This window comes from Leptonotus elevatus, chromosome 8 (assembly GCF_054856555.1).
Source record: "Leptonotus elevatus isolate MCC_2025b chromosome 8, RoL_Lele_1.0, whole genome shotgun sequence".
Lineage (NCBI taxonomy): Eukaryota > Metazoa > Chordata > Actinopteri > Syngnathiformes > Syngnathidae > Leptonotus > Leptonotus elevatus.
Genome location: NC_141246.1, coordinates 24,094,191 through 24,118,311, shown reverse-complemented (window position 1 = coordinate 24,118,311; position 24,121 = coordinate 24,094,191). Strand labels below are relative to the sequence as shown.

The 24,121-nt window shown below is 38.0% G+C and overlaps 1 protein-coding gene across 8 annotated transcripts in view; it reads left to right on the top strand.

The window, feature by feature from the left end:
- sorcs1 (sortilin-related VPS10 domain containing receptor 1) overlaps window positions 1-22,630 on the top strand; it is a 223,613-nt gene extending 200,983 nt beyond the window's left edge. Inside the window, exons 20-27 of one of the 8 annotated variants that reach the window (XR_015095776.1) lie at window positions 284-417; window positions 2,041-2,164; window positions 4,141-4,253; window positions 8,422-8,556; window positions 10,831-10,930; window positions 11,553-11,658; window positions 12,275-12,428; window positions 16,494-18,362. Coding sequence is in view for 5 of the 8 variants with exons in the window: in XM_086082261.1 (XP_085938387.1) it covers window positions 284-417; window positions 2,038-2,164; window positions 4,141-4,253; window positions 8,422-8,556; window positions 10,831-10,930; window positions 11,553-11,658; window positions 12,271-12,428; window positions 16,494-16,555 (935 nt within the window). In the remaining 3 variants the exon portion in view is untranslated. Of the gene's footprint in view, window positions 1-283; window positions 418-2,037; window positions 2,165-4,140; window positions 4,254-8,421; window positions 8,557-10,830; window positions 10,931-11,552; window positions 11,663-12,270; window positions 12,429-16,493; window positions 18,363-22,409 lie in introns of those variants that run through there. The other 7 variants (XR_015095777.1, XR_015095775.1, XM_086082262.1 and 4 more) reach the window with 7 other exon arrangements.
- The last annotated feature ends 1,491 nt before the right edge of the window (window positions 22,631-24,121 follow it).

Genomic DNA, 24,121 nt, shown 5'->3' with positions numbered 1-24,121 from the left:
ATATGATCCGAATTGAAAATCCAACATGTCAACCTCTCGCATGTATGTCCTTTTCATCAAAGTGACTGTCAATGCTCTTGGGCGGAAAGTTGACGGATAAACGCTGGCCCTCCACAGCATTGTAGCCTATTAACGCTGCGCCAATACTTTCCTGCCGCAGGGGGGCGTGTTCAGCGAAAGTCATGTGACGTCAGAATCTCAATTCTCGATAATAAGCAATACACTTTAGAAAATATGTGCTTTACTCTTGTATTTATGTACAAGTATTTGTGTTCCCTGTTAGGTCAGCTGGAATCCATCCATCTTTTATCTCCCTTTGTGGCTGTGAAGAATATGGAAGTGAACCTGACAGTGGTTCTGTGGCCTAGCCAAGTGGGAACAGTTACTTATATCTGGTGGATTGGAAATAGCACCGAGGTACTATACAGTTGGTTTGAATGTTTGTGCTAAATCTTCTATTCTAATGTTGTCTTGGTCGCGAGTGATTCGTTCAAAAGAATGAATCTTTTGAGTGACCGAATGGATCATTTATTTTATTCCATTATTTCTTTGATTCGTTCTTTTCTCAGTTCATTTCAGCTCAGCCGGGCGCTGTTGGCTGGGAGTGGAAATGGAAATGCAGTCTGTCACTCATTTGTGAATCTGGCGAATGACCTCTAAACAGCCAGTGCAGGGTGAGGGAGGGACTTGACTGACCGTACTGCCACTATTAATTTGCGGAAGAAACTCATTTCGAGGGTAGGAACGTAGATCAACCGGTAAATCGAGAGCTTCGCCTTCCGGCTTAGCTCCTCCTTTACCACGAGATACCGAGAAAGAGTCCACATCACAGCAGACACTGTGCCAATCCGCCCGTCGATCTCCCGCTCCATCCTGTCCTCCTCCATGAAGAAGACCCCAAGATACTTGAACTCCTCCACTCCTCCCCGGCCCGGAGAGGGCAGAATTAAATGTTTAACACTGACACACGTGTACTTTAAACACTACTCAGTGTTTACCAGTGTAGATTTTTAAGACTATTCAGTGTTGGAATAACACTGGCTAAGTGTGAAAAAAGTAACCCTTTGAAAAATGTCATATTTACACTCATTGGTGTGGACACATAATAAACACTTTTCTAGTGTTAGATTTAACACGCTTAATGTTAATCTAACACTGGCAATTTTGCTGTGTGATGCCACCAAAGGGACTACCACAACGTCCTTCACTCCCAAAAACGTATTTATACATTTATTTTTATTTTTCTATGCAAGAGCATACGGAAGGCTTTGATGCAGCTTCTGGCATGAGGAGGTGGCTTAGAGCAATGGTAGTTATTACAAAAAATGGCCAAGAGGTGGCAGCCAAGTATAAGAGATCAGCCAGGGCCATGTTGCAACAAGCTCTTTTTGACAGTGTTTTCAACAGAATTGTGAATGATGATAAAACTTAGTTATATTCTAATGCTAATTGTAACTTAGCTATATTCTAATGCTAATTGCTGAAAAACGAAAACAGATACAAATATACTTTTTTTCCCTGATGAAAGAAGCAACTCTAATCTTTCTTTTGGGAGGTTCCATCTTTTTATAGCAATATAACACAATATTCTGTGGGCCTTGCAAAATCAGTCAAAATCCAATAAAACAGGCAAAGGGGGTTTCTTCAGTGAAAATGGCTGGGAGTGAATGAGTTAATGGTGGGAAAAGTTTAGGTTTAGTTTAGTTTAGTTTTTTTTTTGGGGGGGGGGGTCATTACTTTATGTCACAAACACCTGGCCTCTGAACAGTGGTGCTTAAACGTACACAGTCAGAGATGACAGGAAGGAGTTGCTAGTGTCATGCAGGAAACTTCTCTGTGGCCCCTGGTACTCAATGCAGTTTTTGTGTGTTTGTGCGTGCGTGCGTGCATGTGCCAGAGAGCTGGCACCTATGTAGTGTAAATAACAGCAGTGTGAGATGTTAACCAGCTGTTAATAAAGTTCTCTCATGGGAGCCCTAAGGTTCCGACTGTGACTCTCTCTCAACTCTCTTCCACTCTCTCCCTGACTTTTCCCAGCAGCCCCTAATCACCCTCGAAGCAAGTGTGACATGTACATTTTCCCAGGAAGGCATCAATACAGTCACCGTGCAGGTGTCTGCAGGGAATACTATTCTGCAGGAGAGAAAGGCCATCTCCGTCCATGGTGAGCCAACTGTTTCTGAGATTCTGTTGTTGTACGAAATATGTCATGCCAGCTTGAAACAAGTAAAGTCTATAAAGGGAGGGTAGAAATAACACTGGAAACTACGCCAGGTTATCGTTGTTAACAATAATCAGAACTTCGCTTCTCATTAAGATGATTGTTGCTAGCTCACCGCTTGGCCTGATTAATTCTGCAATGCTACAATATGTCACACGTACTGAAACGTGAGTGCTGTCACCCAAATATTCCTTTGTGATAATACAAGTCACAATATTTTATGACCCAATATGACTCCAATCCAAAAATTCTGATTCAGCGTTAGTTTTTAATACCCTATTTTCTCTTCTCTTTTCGAGTCACCTCAGATTCACAGATACATGGCCCTCGTGGCAGAAAAGGGGAGGATGAGTACTATATGCATACATACACATATGAATAGACTGCATGAATATATTATATAGACAGTCCCCTCCAAAAGGATTGGAATGGCAAGGTCAAATCTTTTCTTTTTTTTGTTGTACTGTATACTGAAGAAGACATTTGGCTTATTGATCAAAAGAAGAAAATGAGACATAAATTCATAATGTCATGGTATTTCTATATAGATGTGTTAAACAACTCGATACAGATCATGTTTTGTTTGAAGCCACCCACTTGACCATAAGTATTGGAATGGACATTACCAAATTAATTTAAAGTGAATAACATTTAACATTTGGTGGTATAACCCTTGCTTGCAATGACAGCATCAAGCCTGTAACTCATTGACCTCACCAGACTGTTGCATTTGTCATTTGAAATGCTTTCCCAGGCTTTCACTGCAGCCTCTTTCTGTTCTTGATTGTTTCTGGGGATTTGTCCCTTCAGTCTCCTCTTCGGGAGGTAAAATATTGCACATGCGCTCATGCACAGGTCTCAAACTCAAGGCCGAGGGGCCAGATCCAGCACATCATGTCAACTAACATGATCCTTGCTAAAATATCTACCAACATTTCAAATTGTCATGTGTAATAAATAATAACATTGAGAATTTGCAAGATTATTATAATTTTTTACTCTATTTACAGTAATTTATGTTAGTTAATCTTGTTTATGTGCCTTTTACCTGTTAATTTTACTTCACTCATGTATTGATTTATTTTTATCTTATTTAATTTTAGCTCTAGTGTCCCTCACTGGTGTTTGGGGCTCCACAGTTTCTTGGGGGTGGGGAGGGCTGGAGTGTTGTAGGGTGACGTCATGCTTGTCACCGCAGACATGTAGTTTTGTGGTAGCTAATGTACGACACAATTGGGATGAAAACTGAAAAAACAAAAACAAAAAAAAAAACAAGAGGCACATCCCAAACTCCAGCTCCGACTACAAGAAAACTGAAAAAAAAACAAAAAAAAAACGAAGCGTTTATTTGAGTGCACATACTCGCACATACACCCTGCACAATCTTGACACCGAGGCTACAGTTGCGGTTTAAGCCAGAGGTGGCAGTCGCGAGTAAAAACTTAACAAACTCCGCAATGCACCTTTACATTTCTGAGTATATCTGGATGAGCATAAATCTAGTTCTGTTTGTTTGTTTGTTTGTTTGTTTGTTTGTTTATTTATTATTGTGAAAACACGTCACCACAGCAAGTGTTTTCCTGAGTGCTCGTATTGATTTATTTCTCATAGCTTCCTTTCAGTAATTCAACTTATGTTGAGAGTTATTTGTGGAGAGCAGAATATTTTGATAATAGTGTATAATTGACAATGATAAATAATAGATGATAATAGATATGTGTGTATGACGTCTTTCTTGCTGTTTATTTTGCCATCTATTGAAAAGCATACCACAGTACATAGATAATTACTAGATTAGATTGCCTTAATACTCCCCAGAAACAGAGCTAGAAAAGATAGAATTGGATCCCCATTAATGGAATCTGAAAGCCGTCCTCTACTGACAAGGTAAAGGTTACATGGTTTTTCTTTTCATACAGAATATTTCCAGTCTCATCTCCTGGCCTTTTCTTCCAACCTGGATGATCATAACCCTGATGTTCCAGAATGGAGGCTTGATGTGAGCAGAGTCATCAAGAATTCACTTATCCAGGTAAAAATTATTAGGTCTTTTCATGGAAAATGTTGCATTTATTTTATTGGGTAAATACTGTCAGCTTGAGTGGATATCTTGCAGCCTGCAATTGCAGCGTGACCTCAGAGACAGAGTGCAGCGGAAATTGATCGTTTAAGATCATTTGGATTGGAGGGCTTGCGCTCACCTGAGTGCAGCGCACACGGTAGAAGTTGTGGTGCAGGTGAAGAGTAAGGGCCCTAGTTTTATGCCCAGTGTAAGTCTAGCGCAAAGCCCAGTCTAACAGTGTGAGTAGGTGTAGTTTTCTTTATTTTGGTATTTTACTAGATTAGCACATAGAAGAGGGTATTTGTACCATTGTGGGATGGAAGGCAGCCGACTGCAGTCGAAGCAGCTCCCCTCATTCTCTTTCAAATCATGGAGGTTAAGGCACATTGCGGAAGCAGAAATTGAGTCCGTGCAAGAGAATGGTGCGCGCAAAGTGCGTTTATACAGATAAACTGCAAGATCTCCCCTTATGGATGATGTAGACATGGGCAATTGGAGACCGCCTTGCACAGTCTTACAGTCAGGGGGAGTGCTATTAATATTGATAGTGGCATCAACCACATACGTCCGCGGAGCTCAGAATCTGCCTGCCTACTTTAAATTCACCAAAATTGCCTTATACCACCTTCACCACTATTTAGACCTCATTTTAGTTAGTCTAAAATCGACTATGCTGGATCGCCTATCAAGGCGTAGAACAGTGGTTCTCAACCCCAGTCCTGGAGTACCCCTATCCAATCTGTTTTCCAGGTCTCACTCAGCCAACACAGCTGAGGATCGTTATCAGGCTTCATTCAGACCTGGCTGATTAGTTGATTGTTTGAAACACCTGTGTTGGCTGAGGGAGACGCGGAAAACGGTTGGATAGGGGTACTCGAAGACCGGGGTTGAGAACCACTGGCGTAGAACCTCTGCCAAATTCACAAACACACTGAACTAGACTGGCACAAAAAGGAAAATGCAGCCTATTTACACAGAGTGCAGTCTACTTTCTGTCACCAAATTATCAACTGGCCGGAGGCGTGCCAACTCCATCCAACAGAACGCCCAGCGAGGCGCAACGTAGTCCCAAACTTAGTGAACTAGACGTGCCCCACGAAATGAAGATGCGTTCCTTTTTACAGTGAGTGCACGGGAAGCTCATTGCCAAATGTGAGCGTACCGAAAGGGTCGGTTGCAGCTTGACAAGCTAGAGATATAGTCCAAGCTAAATAAGGCATGTAAGTACAGAGTTTGCCTTATTATTTGGCTGCTTATTTCAACATCCTTATATTTGTAATACACTTAATATTCTGTAATAATCTTGCATCATATTTCCCCACATTTTCTTCCAACAAAATCCACTTGAAGCCCGAAAAATGTACACAGTATTTCCTTTTACCAGTGGCTATGTCTCTTTCGTTATTTATTATTAGCATCAGTTTCAGCTCACAAGGCAGAATACCCACAACAATCTCAAATCAAAAATGTGACAAGATGGAAACACACATCTCCAAGTCTATAAAAAAAGAAAAAAGATATATATAAAAAGTAAAAGTAAGTCAAAATTAGTGCGTTAATTTTTAGTTAATTTAAAGTTCCTTTAACGCCACAATTTTTTTAAAACCAGTGATTAATGATTATTTAATGTTACTTACTTGGAAAGCCAGTACTGGTGGAATTCCAGTCTTAACGCAGCAGATACGTACACGTCAAAATGTAGCCGTAATACATTTTATAATAATGCGTATATTTGTGGAGACTGGGGTCAAGTTGTATTTTACAATTTTAAAAATGTGCAGAATTTCACAAGTTACTTCATGTTAAAGACTCTTAAAGCGATACAAGACAAATATCTCTGGCATCTTATTCCCTTAATTTTCTTTAAAACCGATTAAGTATCAAAATAAGAATATCCCTTGGTGAACGCCATTCTCCTGGTCACGTGATCATGATGGCGTATCCCGTGCGTAAACGAAAGTTGCCTTCGTTCATTTTAATGGGAGTTTGCTGACGTAATTGGCAAGAAAAAGGCCGTCTTCTATCCCAATTACTGTGCCAATTCTGATCAGAGTAAAATCCTCAGCACGTCAGGTTTCATGTCATTCCGTATTAAGGTGTGGCGGTGGGGGGTGGCCTCTCCTAATGTGGGCTAAAGCGTGCTTAGCACATGTAACAATTATAGACCAGTCACCCCAACTCCCCCCTTTCCTTTACATTTCCCTCTTGGAAATGTGCATTCAGTCAACCTTGGTTGGGTGATCTCTCTCCATTTCTTCCGCCTTTGCCTAAACCAGAGACAATCCAAAAGGGATTACACTCTTTTGAAGTCAACCACAGGCCACCTCACCAGGATGTGAATGTTTGTTTTGACCAGCCAGAACCACAAGTTTATGGCATCCAAGTATTTTATCGGAAAGCATAATTTTCACCCCTGCTGACATCTGAGCGCTGGGTTCAGACTTGCGGTCTGCAAGCTCCGTCTTATCAAGTCGTAAAACAACAGCCTAAGCAGACAACATGCCAACTGCCTGCAAAGGTCAGTTGGAATCCTGGTTAATACATTTGAGCCTTCTTGGAGGTTACACGTGACCATAGTGCCTCCTAGTGGTCACGATCGGAACTGCCCTCACATGGAACTCACCTATAAACCCATTCTCACCACAAAGTAATCTTACACATTTCCCATAAGAAATTCGGCACATACAAGTGAATTTACGCACAACTGAATGTTTCGCGTCATGTTATGTCTATGAAGGCGATATGTGTAACCGTAGTGAATAAATGCATGTTTCTCTAAATTTAATTCCGTCTCTCTAAATTTAATTCCGTAATCCACTCGGAATTACTAATCCGAGTGGATTAGTAATTATTTTTTATGAATAAATAAATGAGGATTTGGATTTTATTCGTTGTGTTTCTCCAAAAGTGAAAGTAAACAGAACGTGGTGCCCCTATAGGCGATTGAGGGAATTACGACCTCCTAAAGCGCCGTTCAAATTATTAATCAGTCCAAAAAGACAACATCAATTATCGCTACACACACAACATGTAGCTTGGCCTAGCAGAGTAAAAGTCTGTTTACCGTCCAGGTTAGGGACCGTCCACAAATTACATTTCCAGAGTGAACAATGTCAATGGTGATTTGACTGGTAATTTGAACCTCTGTAACACGCAACTTGTAGACGTTCCCCAATTTCGACTCGCTATGACCTGGCCAATATTTTTCGGCTTTCGGCTGTATACAAATCTTAGGCGAGTCCTCCAAGGCTATAGTGCTTTTGAAGAAGTGCTTCTTTGCTATAGGGCATAATTCCACCTTTGATGTCCACTGTGGGACACAGTAGTGGTGAGTGGCTTTGTTGTCATTAGCGGCCGTGTCATATATGCGTGTTTTACACGTCACGATGTTCTCGTGAGTTTCTAAAATGGCCGATACTGAACTTAATACAAATATATTCATAAAAAGTGCTATAAAATTATAATTGCTCAACATAAATTGACATTTTTTTTCAGGGAAGAGTTGAAATTAACAATTTCACAGAATAGCTCGTTAGTTTTTCATAAGTCTTAATATAAAAAGAAAAATGCACTGAGCTGTCACCAACATCTTACAAATGCAATTATGCCATCTAGTGGCAGGAGAAAATGACCTCAACACAAATCAATATCACACAAGTTTTTACAGTACAGTACAATTTTATCTCAATTGTATGAATTATTAGAATAATTATTCAATGACTAAAAGATGCAGCCATATTTCTTAGTTTAACATTTTTTCCACTTTTATGTTAGCAAGAGTATGAAAAATTTGTAAAAATAAATAACGTATTTATTATTTTATTGTACATTTAGAACAGATATAAAATGTGTGATTAATCGTGAGTTAATTATTTAAATCATGCGATTAATTTAAAAAAATTACCGCCTGACACCCATAATATAAGGCAAGTGTGGTTACATAAAATCAAAAGAAAATTGTTAAATGATGTTGGAAATCAAATTAGTGTACACAGACAGTTCCTTCCCTCAGCAGTCAACATTTAAAATAATACAACAAATAACAACAAAAGTCTTTGAACAAATGCATTTTAGCCAGTGGAATTATGCCTTTCATAGTACGGTAGCCTTCATTTATTTCGTCTATGTTCTCCACCAGGCCACAGGTTTGAATGGGGATCATCTTCTGGTCACTGTCCTCCCAGGTTTGCCTACAACAGCAGAGTTTTTCTTACTGCTTGACAAAAAGCTAATTGAAAAGCAACACAAGAAGAAATCTGCTCATTTAAATCAGGTAAGAATGTTGGCTGAGAATCTACTGCCTTGCCTGTCAACATGTTTGCAAACTTTTTCCCCAGCTCTTGACAGTATTTGTGTTTCGGCAGATTGATTTCAGCTTGTTATTCACACTTCTTCACCAATCTGAAGTGTGTGTCCCTTTTTGCAGTTTTTGTCATTCATGCTGTTTCAGCATGGTCAAGTCACTTATTGCATCCTGAAAAATAATAACCAAATATGACTTCAGTCTTCTTCCAGTAGATGTCAGTATAGGTACACCAGTGCATGTCCACCCTTGAGGTATGCTTCATTATACTCATCGTTATATAAACCTAAGAGTTATTAGAAAATTATCAGGGTGAAGATCTTGAAACTCTCCTGTGACACATCTTGTGGGAGCCAATCATGGAGATTATATTGTCCAGATTGATTGATAAGTCACTGAATCACTTCTGGCTAAAGATGGACTAAAAGAGTTTCACATTCAAATAACTGATTGTCATAATTTGATCTGCTCTCTGTGGGAACATTTACGTCAGTGTGCAATATTAAATTGCAAAGGAAATCAATTTAGTTCACTTGCATGTGGTCAATCACATGGAAAAGGTCCTTTTTTTCTTCTTTCCAACAATAAATCTTTATTCAAGGTTGTGATCGTAAAGGGACTCTACATATTAAAATGTATAGCTAGATTTGCTAACTCTGTCATAAACTGGGACCATAAAGGAATTCAATCCAATCTGCAAAAAAACATAAATGACTGCATGAGTTACACTAAGTAGCAGTAGTAACCCTGTGTTTGTTTTGAATGTGCAAATTCATCCAATGAGGCAAAGAGTTTTTTTAACCTTAGCTTCAGTGTCAGGATTTTTGTGCAAATGTATTGATGAAGAAATGGAAATATCCTGTACAGTATATGGTTAAAAAAAAAAAAGTATCTACGATACCTTTATATCATCATTAGTTGTTTTTTTTACGTGCCATTTGGTTGTACAGTCAAGACAATGTAGATTAATGCAAACAGACTTTAACATAAACCTAGGAATAGCTGGTCAAGGGACTGAGGTTACTTTGGGTCACAGTGGCAATGCACATACAGTAATAGCGATTAATCCTATTCAGTTGCTGCATAGTCAGAATTTTCAAATATGCCATTTAATCAGGGTGCATCACAGAAGGAATATTTTGGGTATACAGCAAATCTTTGCCTGTGGCGTTTCCATGCTTGTGAGGGTTTTCTATGCCTACTCTTAATTTCCTCCCACAGTCCAAAACAGTGTCCGTATCAATGCACATTTGGGAGGAGGGCATTAGGTCAGCGTATGTAGGGAAATTCATAATGTGGCATGACCATATGAAAATCATTTTATTTGCATTTAGTTTTGAATAATTTTATGTTTGCATCTCACTGTTAGTGTCGTAAATAGATCTACTGATAGATGAAGGAATATATCAAGTTTGCCATGCAAAGGCTACACTCTCAAGTTTTTCTAAAATGAGGGAGAGGCAACTCATGCCATGTCCTATAGACACTCTCGGGCACATGCACACACACACACGCATACACACGCAAATACTCACCCACATACAAAATTAAAAAAAAATATATATATATAAAATAAAAGAGCAATGATGATGACATGTCAAATCGGTAAAATTACCGAATGAACAATACTGAGCTCTTAGGGGAAAAAAATAATAAAATAAATAAAACAAAACAAAAATAAAGACACTCTCGGGCTAATTTTGGCTATGTCAAAAAAGGCGAGGGGAAAGCTGAAATGGTGAAAAACAATTTAAAGCTATGTTTCCGCAAATAAGTATGACATATTTAAGTTCTCAGTCTCTGTACGTTTTCAGCAGTTTTCTTCAAACGTATCAAGTATTAAAAAATGAATGCACTTTACAAGGTCTTCAAATGTAATCAAATATACAGAAAAATAAACACATGAGTGAACTTACTTTTGGCCTTCCCATGGCCCACAGGTGATCTAAATGATACAATTTAATGTGGTCAATGTGAATTTTTTTCAGAAAGGATAATGCGTTAGAGTAACAGGAGGACTGAGTGAAAACTCATGACAAAAATTTGATCATTATTTATTTATTTACAAAATATAGTTATCTACCAATATATGTATTATTAGTAATTTTTTATTTTTTTTTTGCAAAGCAGACAGTGCCCCATAAAAATGTTATGCACCCAAAAGTTGTTCTTGTATAAAAGAAAATGTATGATATAAAACTAGGGATAGATGATCAAACAAAATTTCATTTTTTGTACCAACAGCTCTCTGAGATGATGCTGAGTGCCTTGAATCAGAATTTGGTTCAGTTCACACTGCGGCCTGGAGTCCAGGTCACAGTCTACGCAGCACACCTATCAGCAGGTAATGACACAGTCACTGATGGAAAGCAATTTTGGGGTGCCCTTTTCAAGTAAATGTCAATTAAGCAGTTTAAGTGTCAGCAGACAGAAAGCTTCTGGGAAGTTACACAGTGGATAAGCCTACTGTTATTTGCACATGCTGCCCTCATCAGATAATAATTCCTACACTGCGTTTGATTGGTTCTCACCATTTAGCAACACAATAATCTCTCAAAGAGTAAGCATGGTTACAAGTATGTGTGCCTTTGCCTATTTGGGATGCTAGAGTGTCCTTCAGTTAGGTATAAAGACACCTCTAGTGGGTAGTAGCTATTTCCTGGACTGCCAAAAGTGCGCCAACATAAAAGCACATAACATAAAATATATATATATATATATTTTTTTTTTTAAATAAAGCATGGAGGGAACAGGATATTGACATTAGAAAATTCAATAGTTTGTCAAATTAATAAACAAAGTCTTTTATGAGTACGTTACAAACACGCTTGGCCTCTATTTGACAAATCACAGTATTATAATCATTGTTATTCCATGATATACAAGAAAGTTTAGTTTGGTGGAGATAAAGTTGTTTTTGTAGTGACATTCGCAATGGTTACTTCCACCTTCTGTTTTCTCCGCAGCACCGCTAGTGGACAGCAGCGAGAACCACAGTACCCCAGCCATGTTGATGTTGCTATCAGTTGTGGTTGTGGGCTTAGCTGTATTTGTCATCTACAAATTCAAGAGGTAAAATATTCATGAAATGCCATGTGTATGAGGAGTCCACATATGAATGAGGTGAAAGGTGTTGTAGCTTGTTGGTGGGGGACTTGACAGCTTTATAAACAAAAGCATCTTGTGAGGTGACATTTTGTGTTGATAGCTGCCCATCAAAAGATTGCTTAAGCACAATTCCCTGGAGAGGAATCATCTTTTCACCTCACATATATTTTGAAATACTGTGGAAGTCTTTGGGTTGGTATTTCATTTCAAAATAAATGTCAGTCGTCATAGTTTATCGATATTTAGCCCTTTGAATGTAGGCAGTTGACCTTTCTCAAATGTTAAATATGTCTTCCACCAATGTGTTGTTGCACGGTAATAGGGCAGGAGGTATCATGATGATTCAAACAATCAAAAGAAAAGAGCAAAACCTTATCACCTATACTAGTAATTGCTGATGTGCCATGAATTGACATGACATGAGACATGACACATATCCCAAAATAAGCTGTTTTTGGCTGGTATACAAATGGTAGAGCAGTACAAGTGAGATTAATACACTTGCTGTGGCCCCAGTCTTATTTCAGTTAGGCTACACTTTTTATCCATTTGCCTCAATGTAAATATTTCCTCAAGGAAGATCCCAGGCCTCAACGTCTATGCGCAGATGCAGAACGAAAAGGAACAAGAAATGATTAGTCCAGCCAATCCAACAGAGGCCACGCCAAATTCACAGCAGGACGTGGTTCCTTCTTTGGAGACTTTGGACACGGTGTTTAACTCACGGCTCATCGGTAAACATGTTGTTTATGGTGCTTCTGCTTTTGTTTTCATTTGTCATACCACTGTGATTGTGTACATGTTCCGTCATGAAACTCATCCTGCACTTTTTCTTTTTTTTTCTTTAGAACTTAAATGGTCGAGTCCGGGAGTGCATGGAAACTAAAAGATGAATGAGTATGATAAGCAGTACATCTGTGAACTCTAAGGGATCTATATTCATACCCAGCATAAGTCTAATGGGGTATATGCCACGGAGGAGGGGGGACATCCGACTTCCGGATCTCACACATCAGCTTTCTTTACGTTTCCTGTTTGCGACGTGTGGGCCGCATCCCAGTTCTTGCGCTTCCTCCTTTGTGTCCCTCCGTTGCGCGTTCCCGTCGAACGTACAAAAACGTCAAATTACCCCAATTAGAGTATCTGACCCAACATTATAGGTCGTTATATATAAAATTTTATTGTTTTACCCAAAGTTGGGTCAAATTGTTCGAAGTAGAGGAGCTAACCCAACTTTCTGGGTTGTTTTACACAATATGACCCCATTTTTGGTCAAATGGCACTTTTCCATTAGCCCCGCACCGCACGTTACCGCACCTCACGGAACGACACTACACGGCACCAACATTGAACCGTATTTACAATTTCATATGGACCACCATAGATGAAATATTGCGAGCTTGATTTCACGACCGGCTCGCTGCCTGCGCAATTTCTGAATGGAGAACTCAACCTCATTCTGTGGCTCGAGCTCTCATTCAAGGGAATGGGAACACACGATCAGATGAGCGGTGTGCACTTGCGATTATTTTAAACCATAATCATTACAAATCCATCCACAAGTACCTTGTAAATTGTAAATATAGTTCAGCGTTGTTGTAATATATTATTATATTTATTCTATATACTGTATTTTTATGACTTTGGCAAAGACTGGCAGCCTCCTCTGCCTCTCTTGCCTAAAACCAGGAAATGGCCGTGTGCCACGGCACTGCTTGCTGCATCACTGTCGGCCAATCAGATGACAAGTGACGACATGGCCGCGCTCGGCACCAGACGCAGACGACCGGCGCTGCAGTTCCACCTCCGAGAGGGTTCTAAAAAGCGGTTTCATTGTAACCGCTCGGCCCCGAAAAGTTCAATCGAGACGCAAACACCTGGGGACAAAAAATGCCGCTTCGGTGTGGTGCCAAAATTTACCCAAGTAGACGACCTTTCCCTTTATGACCCATAAAAGGGTTATTGTTGACCCAACTGTTTTTATAGTGAAGATTGATTACAGATCACTGCTGTGATGAAAATAATAATAATAACAATAATTATACGTCCAAATTAATTGATTTGTACAATTATTCAGATGGTTTGATGCATGCTGTGGTCATATTATAAATGAAATACAATGACATCCACCACACATATCTGCTCAGAATATGCCTGCACCTCAATCAGAGTTAAAAAAAAAAAAAAAGTGTTACACTACCATCAGCAATACTTAGACGTGGTTCCAGCAGGTGTAAAGTTTAGTCTACATTCAGCCTCCAAGATTTTAGGTGCTCCGGGGGAGTGTGCAGCACGCTAAATGAGGCTATATCAAGATGTGCCAGTTTTTACACTAAAGGGAACCTGCGCTATGCGTTTATGGATATAGAGCTCTAAAAATTACATCAGATCAAATTAGATCTAATGTTCACTAATGAAGTTGTGTGTTTTGCCAACTAACCAATCTTTTTGTGTCAACTACGGAATTTGGACCAGCTGGAACAATTTGCAATGGAAGAATGGGCCAAAATCCCTCAGGAGACCTCTGCCAACCTGGTGAAGAACTACTCTGAGAGGTTGCTCCTATAATTATATTATCAGCAAGCTCTGCAGAATCCTGATAACGATTCGGAGCTTTAGAATCAGGTGCGTTGGAGGACATAAACATCTCAAACCTGCAATACTCCGGCCCTCGAGGACCAGGATCGGGAGAGCCTGATTTAAAGATTTAAAAGCAAATTAAAGAACGTTCAAATGAACTTTAAAGTGAACAAGGGAGCCAGTGAAAAGAGGCCAGAATTTGAGTTTTTGAGTTGTACTGCCTCCTACAAGCACCAGTTAAAAGGTAAGCAGCAGCATTTTAGACTGGAGATGCTCGAGGTGGACTGGCTGATTCCAAAATAAAATGCATTACACTAATCCATGTGAGATGTAACAAAGGCATGGATTGCTGTTTCCAAGTACTTTTTTGAAAGATGAGGTTTTGCTTGAGCCAGCTGCTCCGATTAAAATGCTAGATTTAACAAAAGTTCCAATCTGTCATTCCAATTTAAAATTCACGTTAAAGACTGTTGGCTTTAGATAAGACGCCAGTGGGCGCAAGTCAACAGGGTGTGATGTACACGGGCCAAATGCCATAGCTGCTGTTTTCTTTTCATTTAAATTCAAAAAGTTTAGTGCCATCCAGGGTTTGATTTCCTCCAAACAGGACAAAAGTAGCCTTAAGGATACACACAAAATACCACCTCTTGCCCAACTATGAGTGTCAATGTGGATGTGGTTAAAACAAATAAATAAATAAATAAAATCTGCCTTGGTATCTGTACGTTGACACAAAAAAACAGAAAATGGTAACTGAAGTTGGTTCTCTTTCCTTGGGGGAGAGAAAACCCAAAACACAAGCTGTCTGTCTTGATTAACAAAAACAATGCTTGTCATTCAAATTTCCCTTTATTGTGTATTAACCAAAATAAAGAAAACCAAAAACTGTGCTGACAGAGTCAGATGTCTCTGTATGAGATGAAAAATCAACAGGTCTCCAAACATGTCTGTCCACCAACATCAGAGTTTAGGCAAAACAGTTTCAGAAAAACATTTGTTGTGAAAACTGCTATTCATATTTTGAATTGCCTCAAAACCAGTGGCTGAGACTTTGCCACTTGTGACAGAACCAGAACGTGACTCTCCATCTCCCCTCTGGCATAATGTAATGTGCTGTGAAAATAGCTCTCTGTAGCCCACAATGCTCATCCACCTGTAGTGAGTGGCACAGTGAACTCACTCCACAGCTAATTGGCAACCTCTGCTTTCATTTTCAAGTCCAGGTATAACTTTTTGAGTAAAGTGCGGACGTGATGGGATGTCATTGTGTGGCTCTATAACTTTAAGCATATAGTTAAGCCTCCTCATTCAACAATTGAATAGGCCCTTATCCCGTTGTAATAAAAACACCAATACCATGCGGTTATTACTCCTTTCTTTTTATGTAAATTTCTTACTAAAGGCTGTTTAAATACTGTAGCTATCTGTTGTTGTACTAAGCTGCTTGAGACATTCACAGTCGGATTATGTTGTTTTAAGTGCGTTAGCATGTTAGGCGTGTTGCCTGCCACATAGACAATCTCCGTCTAGCAATGTCGGCACACAACTTTGGACTTATTCACGTACGTTTTCCCATTGGCAATTTTAACAGGAAAGCCAAAATGTTCCCAAACAAGAGAATGCAGTGTGGGGACTTGCTAACTCTGCTTACGCGTGCAACACGTCTGCATGTGTGAAAACTGGCCTACTAGCTTTTTTTCTGCAATGCTTGAGCTCCTGTTACATAAATGAAAAAAATATATATCAGGAAAGGCACCCAAGTGAACTGAACCGAAAATGCCATACTGAAATAAATACACCCACGAATACAAAAATGTTCTAGTATCCACCCCCGAGCTAAAAAAAAAGAAGAAAAAAAAGCAGTTTGAGAGAGACAGCCAAGAAATAAAAAAATTACTGTAAAACAAATGTCGGCCTTTCTTAGCCAAATGCATCATACAATGATCCCATTATTCAATTTGTCTATTATCTGGGGTTGTTAGACATTTTAAACTATAAAGACCTGTTGTTAACGTGAAATAATCTACTTTTTATTAAAAGGGTAGCGTTATCAGTTCTCTTCTCTCACTGCTGCCTATGCCAAAACTTTAAATTACTGTGCATTAACTCACCTGACCCATTTATCCCATCCATCCATCCAATGTCACACAAAAATGGAAGTTTTGCAATTAAAAAAACAAAAAAGTTTATTCACATTATTGTTGCTTTGTTTTCCCTAGGATGTAAGAAGCCTCATCTTCATGTGAAGTTCTCCACAGAACTTCCCACGTACGTCGTCTAAACTGTGGACTGGAATACTACTGCTGCATCATTCCGTACATTTGTTTTCAGTAATTTGGGACTTTGTTTTTTAGCTTGGCACCTGTGCATGTTGGACTTTACTGGCACATAGTGTACTCTATTACAAACTAGAGAAAACCTTCCTTTAGACCTATATCCAATAAATTCTATTTTTATTATATTGTCATTTATACAAGCCACACCAACAATTCAATGACAGCATGAGGGGTGACAAATGTCATAAGAAGCAATGTTTTGGTTTTGCCTACCTGAGAAGACTGTTTATATCCTGTGAAGCAAAAGGCGGCCATGCATTATTTATTCATATGAGTATATATTTGTTCTTGAAGTAAATTACACATAATTTGTAAATCTGATTGTGATTCTATGTTGATAATATACAGTATGTATTTAAATATAACGTGTTACATAAAACAAAAACGTTGTTTTCCATTATTAATAGGCTACAGTACTTTCTTACCAATGCGGTGTTGCTTTTTTTTGGTAAAACATAAGGCACAATACATACTGTACTGAACAATAAGACAGGGTGTCATTTTCTTGAGGCATTTAAACCTTGATAAGTTGCTATTATAATCATGCTTCACTTCCTCACTAAAATTGAGGGCCCTTCATCCAAGAAATCTGTAATTTTTACCAAATATTACTCATTGTAGAAATAGAGGGAAAATGTGTGGAAAATTGTCAGCAAAAACACCGGATTTATGGTGGCTGTGAGTGAAACGGGGTCCCACATACATTTGTGACAGAATCTAACGTGATTGGCAACAAGGAGAACTGGGAAAGCAGAGAGTTTGAGAGAGATGGACTGTTTTGTTTTTTACTTTTTGCAGACACGACACATAGGCAGTTTTTTGTTGAAATGTATAAAATGTGTATTACACCACTACATTTCGTGAAAGAAATTTATTAAATGTCTATTTTACTCTGATACATTTCTGGTAAACATATTACTCCAAAAGTTATTCCAACATAAAATCTAAAGAAATGTTTTGTTGATGTAATGCTGAAAGGCTGAATTAAAGGCTTAAAGCCCCTATCCCACTGAGCTGCCAGATGTTTCGAATTTTGCGTTTCGTCAGGGTTCGTAATAGGTCGTTGGCTCCATAATTTTCAAAAGCACTAGTCTCAGTCTGTTGTACTGCTTGACCAGTGTTTTCACAGATTACTTGAAAAAGTAATGTGATTACTGATTACTCCTCAAAAAAGTAGACTAGTTACTTTACTGATTACTTTGTCAAAAAGTAACTTATCAGATACTTTTTATGAATTTCCGCCCTTTGCTGCCTCAACATAAGAATGACAACCGTTTACTAAAATAATTATTAAATAATTATGAAAGTGCATAATGAACATGTTTCTTTGTTTCTGTTTCTCTGGTTTTACAATACAGAAATTGGTGTATAACACGTTACACCTGCAGGCTGGTTACAAACTGTAACTATAACATTTACGTGTGGGCTGGATGCAACTGTAATTATAATAAAATGTTTATATTTTCTCAAGTACCAGAGCTGTTAGGTCATGGCATACTCTTTCTCGAGGTATGACGTAAAAGACACACTGTAGGGTAGCTCAGCATTATTTCATTATTGCTAATAGGGATCTTCTCTAGTGTAACAAACTAAGTGTGTTGTGTGTTCCAGTGTTGCCATTTCTGTTTAGCACTCTTATTTTATCAAACGCAACAAAGGTCTCACGGGAGAGGAGGGACATGACCTGCGGGTTGGTTGCGTTTGTGCTTTTCTGCTAGCCCTCGTGAGTTGTATTTCTATTTTCTGGCATCAGCTACGGCCAACAGTAGCGTTTGTTAAGATAAATAAAAGGGTTACATCCCAACCAACGTTTGCTGGTGGCGTTCTTGCAAGATGCTACACTATTATTGCACGGAAAGAGGGCACTAAATGGGTACATTTCCTCTGTAACTTTTTTCAGCTCACTCCCACTTACTGGTGGTCTTTACTCAAATCCAGCTTCATTTTTACAGCAACTATGTTTTGGCATGTATATATGTAGATCACATGTAAATACTGTAAAGATTGTCGGATTTTGGCGGATAGAACTCTCTAGTGGAGAAGAAGCAAATAGCGGGCCCTGATTTTCACAGTAATTAAATTTGCTTTTACAAGAAATAGCTGGCAACTTTTTTTGCCAGTTATTTTTTGTAAATTCTACAGTCAATTTGTTACAGTTCATGCTCACCTTTTTGGTGCACTCTGAATTCAAAGGCAAATTTGAGCAAACATTTCCGAACGCGCCCTGTCAGTCTGAACCAGCTGCTCCATGCAGGTTGTTGCACATCCTGATAAATAATAATACATTTTATTAGAGGCACCTTTCAAGACCCTCAAGGTCACTGTACGAAACATCTTACAATACAATCAATAAAGCAAAGAGGGCTAAAAATAAATACATAATTTACATGGAAAAGCCAAAAGTCATTATTCGACAGTTAAAAAAAAAAAAAAGTTTAGCTTGGTGCTTGAACACGTGTTGAGAATATTTTCTAGTTTTCTTTCAGGTTTTAGTAGTGCTAGTGTGCCCACCACGGCAGCACGGACAACATTAAGCCGATGACAATGAATTACACATTATTATTATTATTATTATTTCTCCGAAACACAAATCAGGTTACACCGTGCTTATTGCATATATATATATATATATATATATATATATATATAATTATAATTTTTTAGAACTCTATTATAATTCATGTTTAGTGTTTATTTTTAACAGTTCGATCACAAAACATATCGCTAAAAAAAAAGAAAAAAAGATTACATTTCCGGTTATTTTAATGGGAAACATTTGCGATATATATATATATATATATATATATATATATATATATATATATATATATATATATATATATATATATATATATATACACACACATATATATCTATATATCTATATATATACACACACACACATATATATATATATATACTTATATATACATATATATATACATATACATATATAGTCTTTTTACAATTAAAACAATGTATTACAAAGGCATTTGATGCGATATTTTAACTAGATTTTATTTTAATAGGTGTTTATTAAAGTTTTTTTTAAACTTGATTTAATAGAGCTCTATATGGGCACCATTATTTGCACGAAGCACATCAAGACAGTACTCGATTTCTTGCTTGCCATTTTGGCTGTAGGATAGCCTCCCATCCATCAACACAGTATCTGAAACACAACATTTTAATGTGACTCAAAACTTTAACAAACGCTGGTTAAAATAAAACAAACCTGAATAAGATATCCCATCAACTGCCTTTGTAATATATATATATATTAATTGCAAAGAGACTTTATGGACACCTCTGTTTAGCTTTTGTGATGCATTTACCTAAAGTAAGACAATTATATACGAACGGTATGTACCAGCCTTTGCAGTATGTTTACTCATCATTCTACACAGCTCCTTTTTTTGTGGTGATACAATTACTGCTCTATATCTATAGTCAGGAAATAAGCAGAAATCTAAGAAACAAAGGCATATCATGTACCATTCAGTTTAATATGTATTTTCATTGTGATGAAATGTTGCACACACACTTACTTATATGACCACATTTCGTATCCAGACAGGCCTTCAAATTGATCTGTGTTAGATATGGAAATGCAGCCTACACACACACTCATTCTTGTATTTGCATTCTGCTGATCATTTAAATCCATAGTTCACAGAGGGTATTTTCTGCAGATTTTGTTTATGGAATGCATCAAGCAGCTCAGAACTGCTGCTGACTGCAAAATAATTTGGTAGTAACAGATGCTGATAATAAACTACAGCCTACAAGGAGACTTTATTCATCCATCCATCCCTTTTCGGTCCCTTGTCCTTTTTGGGGTCATGGGTGAGCTGGAGTTTATCCCAGCCAACTTTAGGCTCGAAATATTAATGGAGAGATGATGCTTGATAGAGCCACATGCAAATACACTCTCTGCTACCAGATTACTTCACTACACATCACAAGCTGATGAACGGATAATTCCACTGAGACTTCCATCCCTGTCATGAAATGGGAGCTTGCACACATCTTAGTCTCTCAGTTGAAACACTTTAATAAGACTTGTTTTCTGTGCAGGAGTGATGAGGCAAACAATACAGACTTCTTGCAGCAAATTTGATTAAAATCCACATCAGAGGGGCAGCTGATCTTATCGGTGTTAACTCTGAAAGATGAGAATCTCATCTGATTTATGCTTGTCTTCAGCAACCTGCAAGCAATTTCCATCACTCAATTGTTGAACATTTTTCTGCATTGCCATTGTTCAGAGAACTCCAGTGGCGCCTTTAGATATGAGTTTAATTTGTTCCGTGACTATGCTTATAAATCAAATTACTCACATCTCATATCATTTTTCTATTTAAATTAATTCAAATGCCATTAGTAATTAGCACGTTACCAAGTGTCATACTGTAAAAAACAAAACAAAAAAACTGCATGTTTATATTGCTTTTTAAAGTTGTACTCTACAAAAGCATTTATAAATAATATATACTGTAAAATAATGTAAATAATTAATAATTAATTATGTTTTTTTCTAGTGTGTGCAGTTTGGTCACTGGGGGCAGTATAAAATAGTCAAGCTTACACAGATGAGTTGAGTCAAGAAGAGATTCACAACTACTTTGTAGTAACTCAGTAAGCTGCAATGAGTCATTTTTTTGCGGAGGATAAATAATATGTCTGTATGAGGGAAAATTGTTGTATTGTATGGCTTCTTGTTTTCTGCAATATGTTTGTGATTTAGTTGTTTTAAAATCATTTATTCTTAGATGTATTCCTCATGTTGTCTTGGAGACGAGGCTATTTGGATTTGCATCTAATTGTTATATATTTTAGTTTATTGAAATTTTTTTTATTGGTGTTGTTGGCCATGTTGGTATTTATCCATTTATTGTGCGAAATAATTAACACGGTCAATGTTTTTGCAATCATTAATGATTAACTATAACATATAATAGTAACATTATTCTGTATAATTTGCATTAATTTGTTATTTCAGATGTGTGTATCAAACTCGTAGCCCTTCACGTTGATCAGTAACCCAAGAAGTAGCTCGCATCTGGGGGAAAAAAAGAAAAAGAAAAAGTTGGTGACGACCACTAGTGTATGAATGTGTTTTGTGAATGAGTGAATGTGGTGCATCGTAAAGCGCTTTCAGCAATAAGCAGTAAGCAACATATGGTGTAGAAAGCGCTATACAAGTTCAGTTAATTTACCGTTAACCACTTGGAGTTATCAGGTCATTTGGAAATGCAGGGTCACATAGAAATCAATTCCCTCCACATGATAAACAATACCAGTTGGACAAAAATGACTTCAGGCTAGGGTAGAACACCAAGCAAATGCTGTTTTGTGATAGAATGTTATTTAAAAAGTGATCAATTAACATGCCTAACGTGAAACAATTCTTTTGTTGACCAAAATGTCACAACAATCATAATATTTTACCAAAATGAGATACATTTCTTCAGGATTACAGCATAAAACACATTCATTCTTTTTTTATTTTCTTTTTAAAACAACAACAACACATTAATTCTAATTGGGGTAGTTTTTGACCCCATTCATGGAAAGGTGCTGGTCCATTGGTCATGCACCTAAGGGTTGAGCTACATAAATGTTTTAAATATCCCAAAAATGTGAATATTTTATTAATTCTTAAATATGGTGAATATGCCATCACATTTTGAGTATTGATTTTGCTGTTTATTGTTGTTATATGTTTCTCTGAGTTGATCCACAAGTTCTGGCATCTCATGCAGAGATTTGACAAGCAGTATTCTTTTCCATCAACAGGGGGAGATGTGGCTCTGTCATGTTTGACTCACCTCTGTGACAGTCAAAAAATGCACCTTGGCAGGGCGCAATGCTTCCAGGCTGTGACAAGTACTGCCATTCAACCGCACACGCCGCAGGCTGCTGATCTGGTTTGAACTTTCTGTTTTTATGTAGTTTAATGCCATTTTCATAGCAATGTGTTATTCCCTACAGTGTGCTACTTCCTCAGACTGAATGCATAGATAAACAAGAGAGCAGTATAAAATGGAGTAGGGGCGGGTAGCGGGGGGTGGATTTAGGTAGTATGGGGTGCTGTGGAGTTCAGTGTGGCTTCACATGAATTTTTGTTGCAGATCAACAGAATGACTTTGTACCTGTGATACAATGACCTGCGTCAGACCCAATTGTATGCAGGATATAATAAAAGCAACCAAGCACTTTCCAAGACATGAAACTCGGCTAAAAAGAGGTAGAAATGATTGCTTATGATTGCATGCAGCATATTCCATCCATCCATTTTCTAGAGCACTTTGCCTGTTCAGGACACGAGGAGCTAGACCCTGTCCCAGCTAATCTCAGGTAAAAGCTGAACTACTGGACATGCCACCGATAAATCACAGGTTAATAATTGTCAGGGACAGGAGGATTCATTTTAAACTACATTCCATTACTGTCAATATATACCTGTTGTGGTCAATTACATAATCCATGTATTATGCCATATTTTCATGACCATAAGGTGCACCGTATTAAAAGGTGTCGTCTCAGTTACGGGTGCTATTTCTGTATTTACTGCACTATTGGGTGAAAGTAGTGAGCACAAACACATCCAACTGTATCTTATATGTTTTGTTTTTTTGCTTGCTTTGTTTTTAAGAGTGTACCCTGAGTCTGGAATAAATTGAATTGAAATAGAAATATACAGGTAACCCCGGCCCTGGTTTAAGACTGACAGGCAAGAGGAACTGAAAGAAAGTTGAAGACTCAAGTCATCTTTCAGTTGAGTCTTTTGGGCTATCATGACTGCCAGTCTTCAAACAGGGTCGGAATTCCTGTATAAAAGCAGTGATGGCAGAAATGCTCCCGCCTCCCAAACAGACAGTCAAGTGGAGCACATACCGAAGTCGCACAACATTTACAGGAACTCAACATTTTGGAACTCTGTGCACACAAAAGGCGTAACCTCACTAATAGGCGCACCATCGATTTTTGAGAAAATGTAAGACTCTAAAGTGCGCCTTAAAGTTGTGAAAATATGGTAGTAATAATTTAAAGTCATTTTACTTGATCACTTTCAATAACTTTTAGATTACAGTGTTCCCTCGCTATAGCTCGGTTCACTTTTCGCGGCCTTGCAGTATCGCCCATTTTTTGTGTGCAATTTTGCATGCATTTTTTTACAGTAATGCAGGCTACCTAATTTTATAAAATTTATGAAGGTTTGAACTAGGGGTGGGGCGATACGGGTAACTCACGATTCGATACTGTGACAATATGTGGCCAACGATAACGATAATATCACATTAAATATCTATGATATTTGATGTATTGTCAGAAATTTGCTCAACGATATATCACGATATTCAGTATGTGAGAGACAGTGAAAACGTGCCGACTGTTCTTCTTTGCCATTAGTGTCTAAACACCAGTTCTTAGCCACTGCTTCCGCCTACTTTACCACCATTTTGGGATTAGCACGCCCACAAACAGTACAGGAGAGATTAAGTACT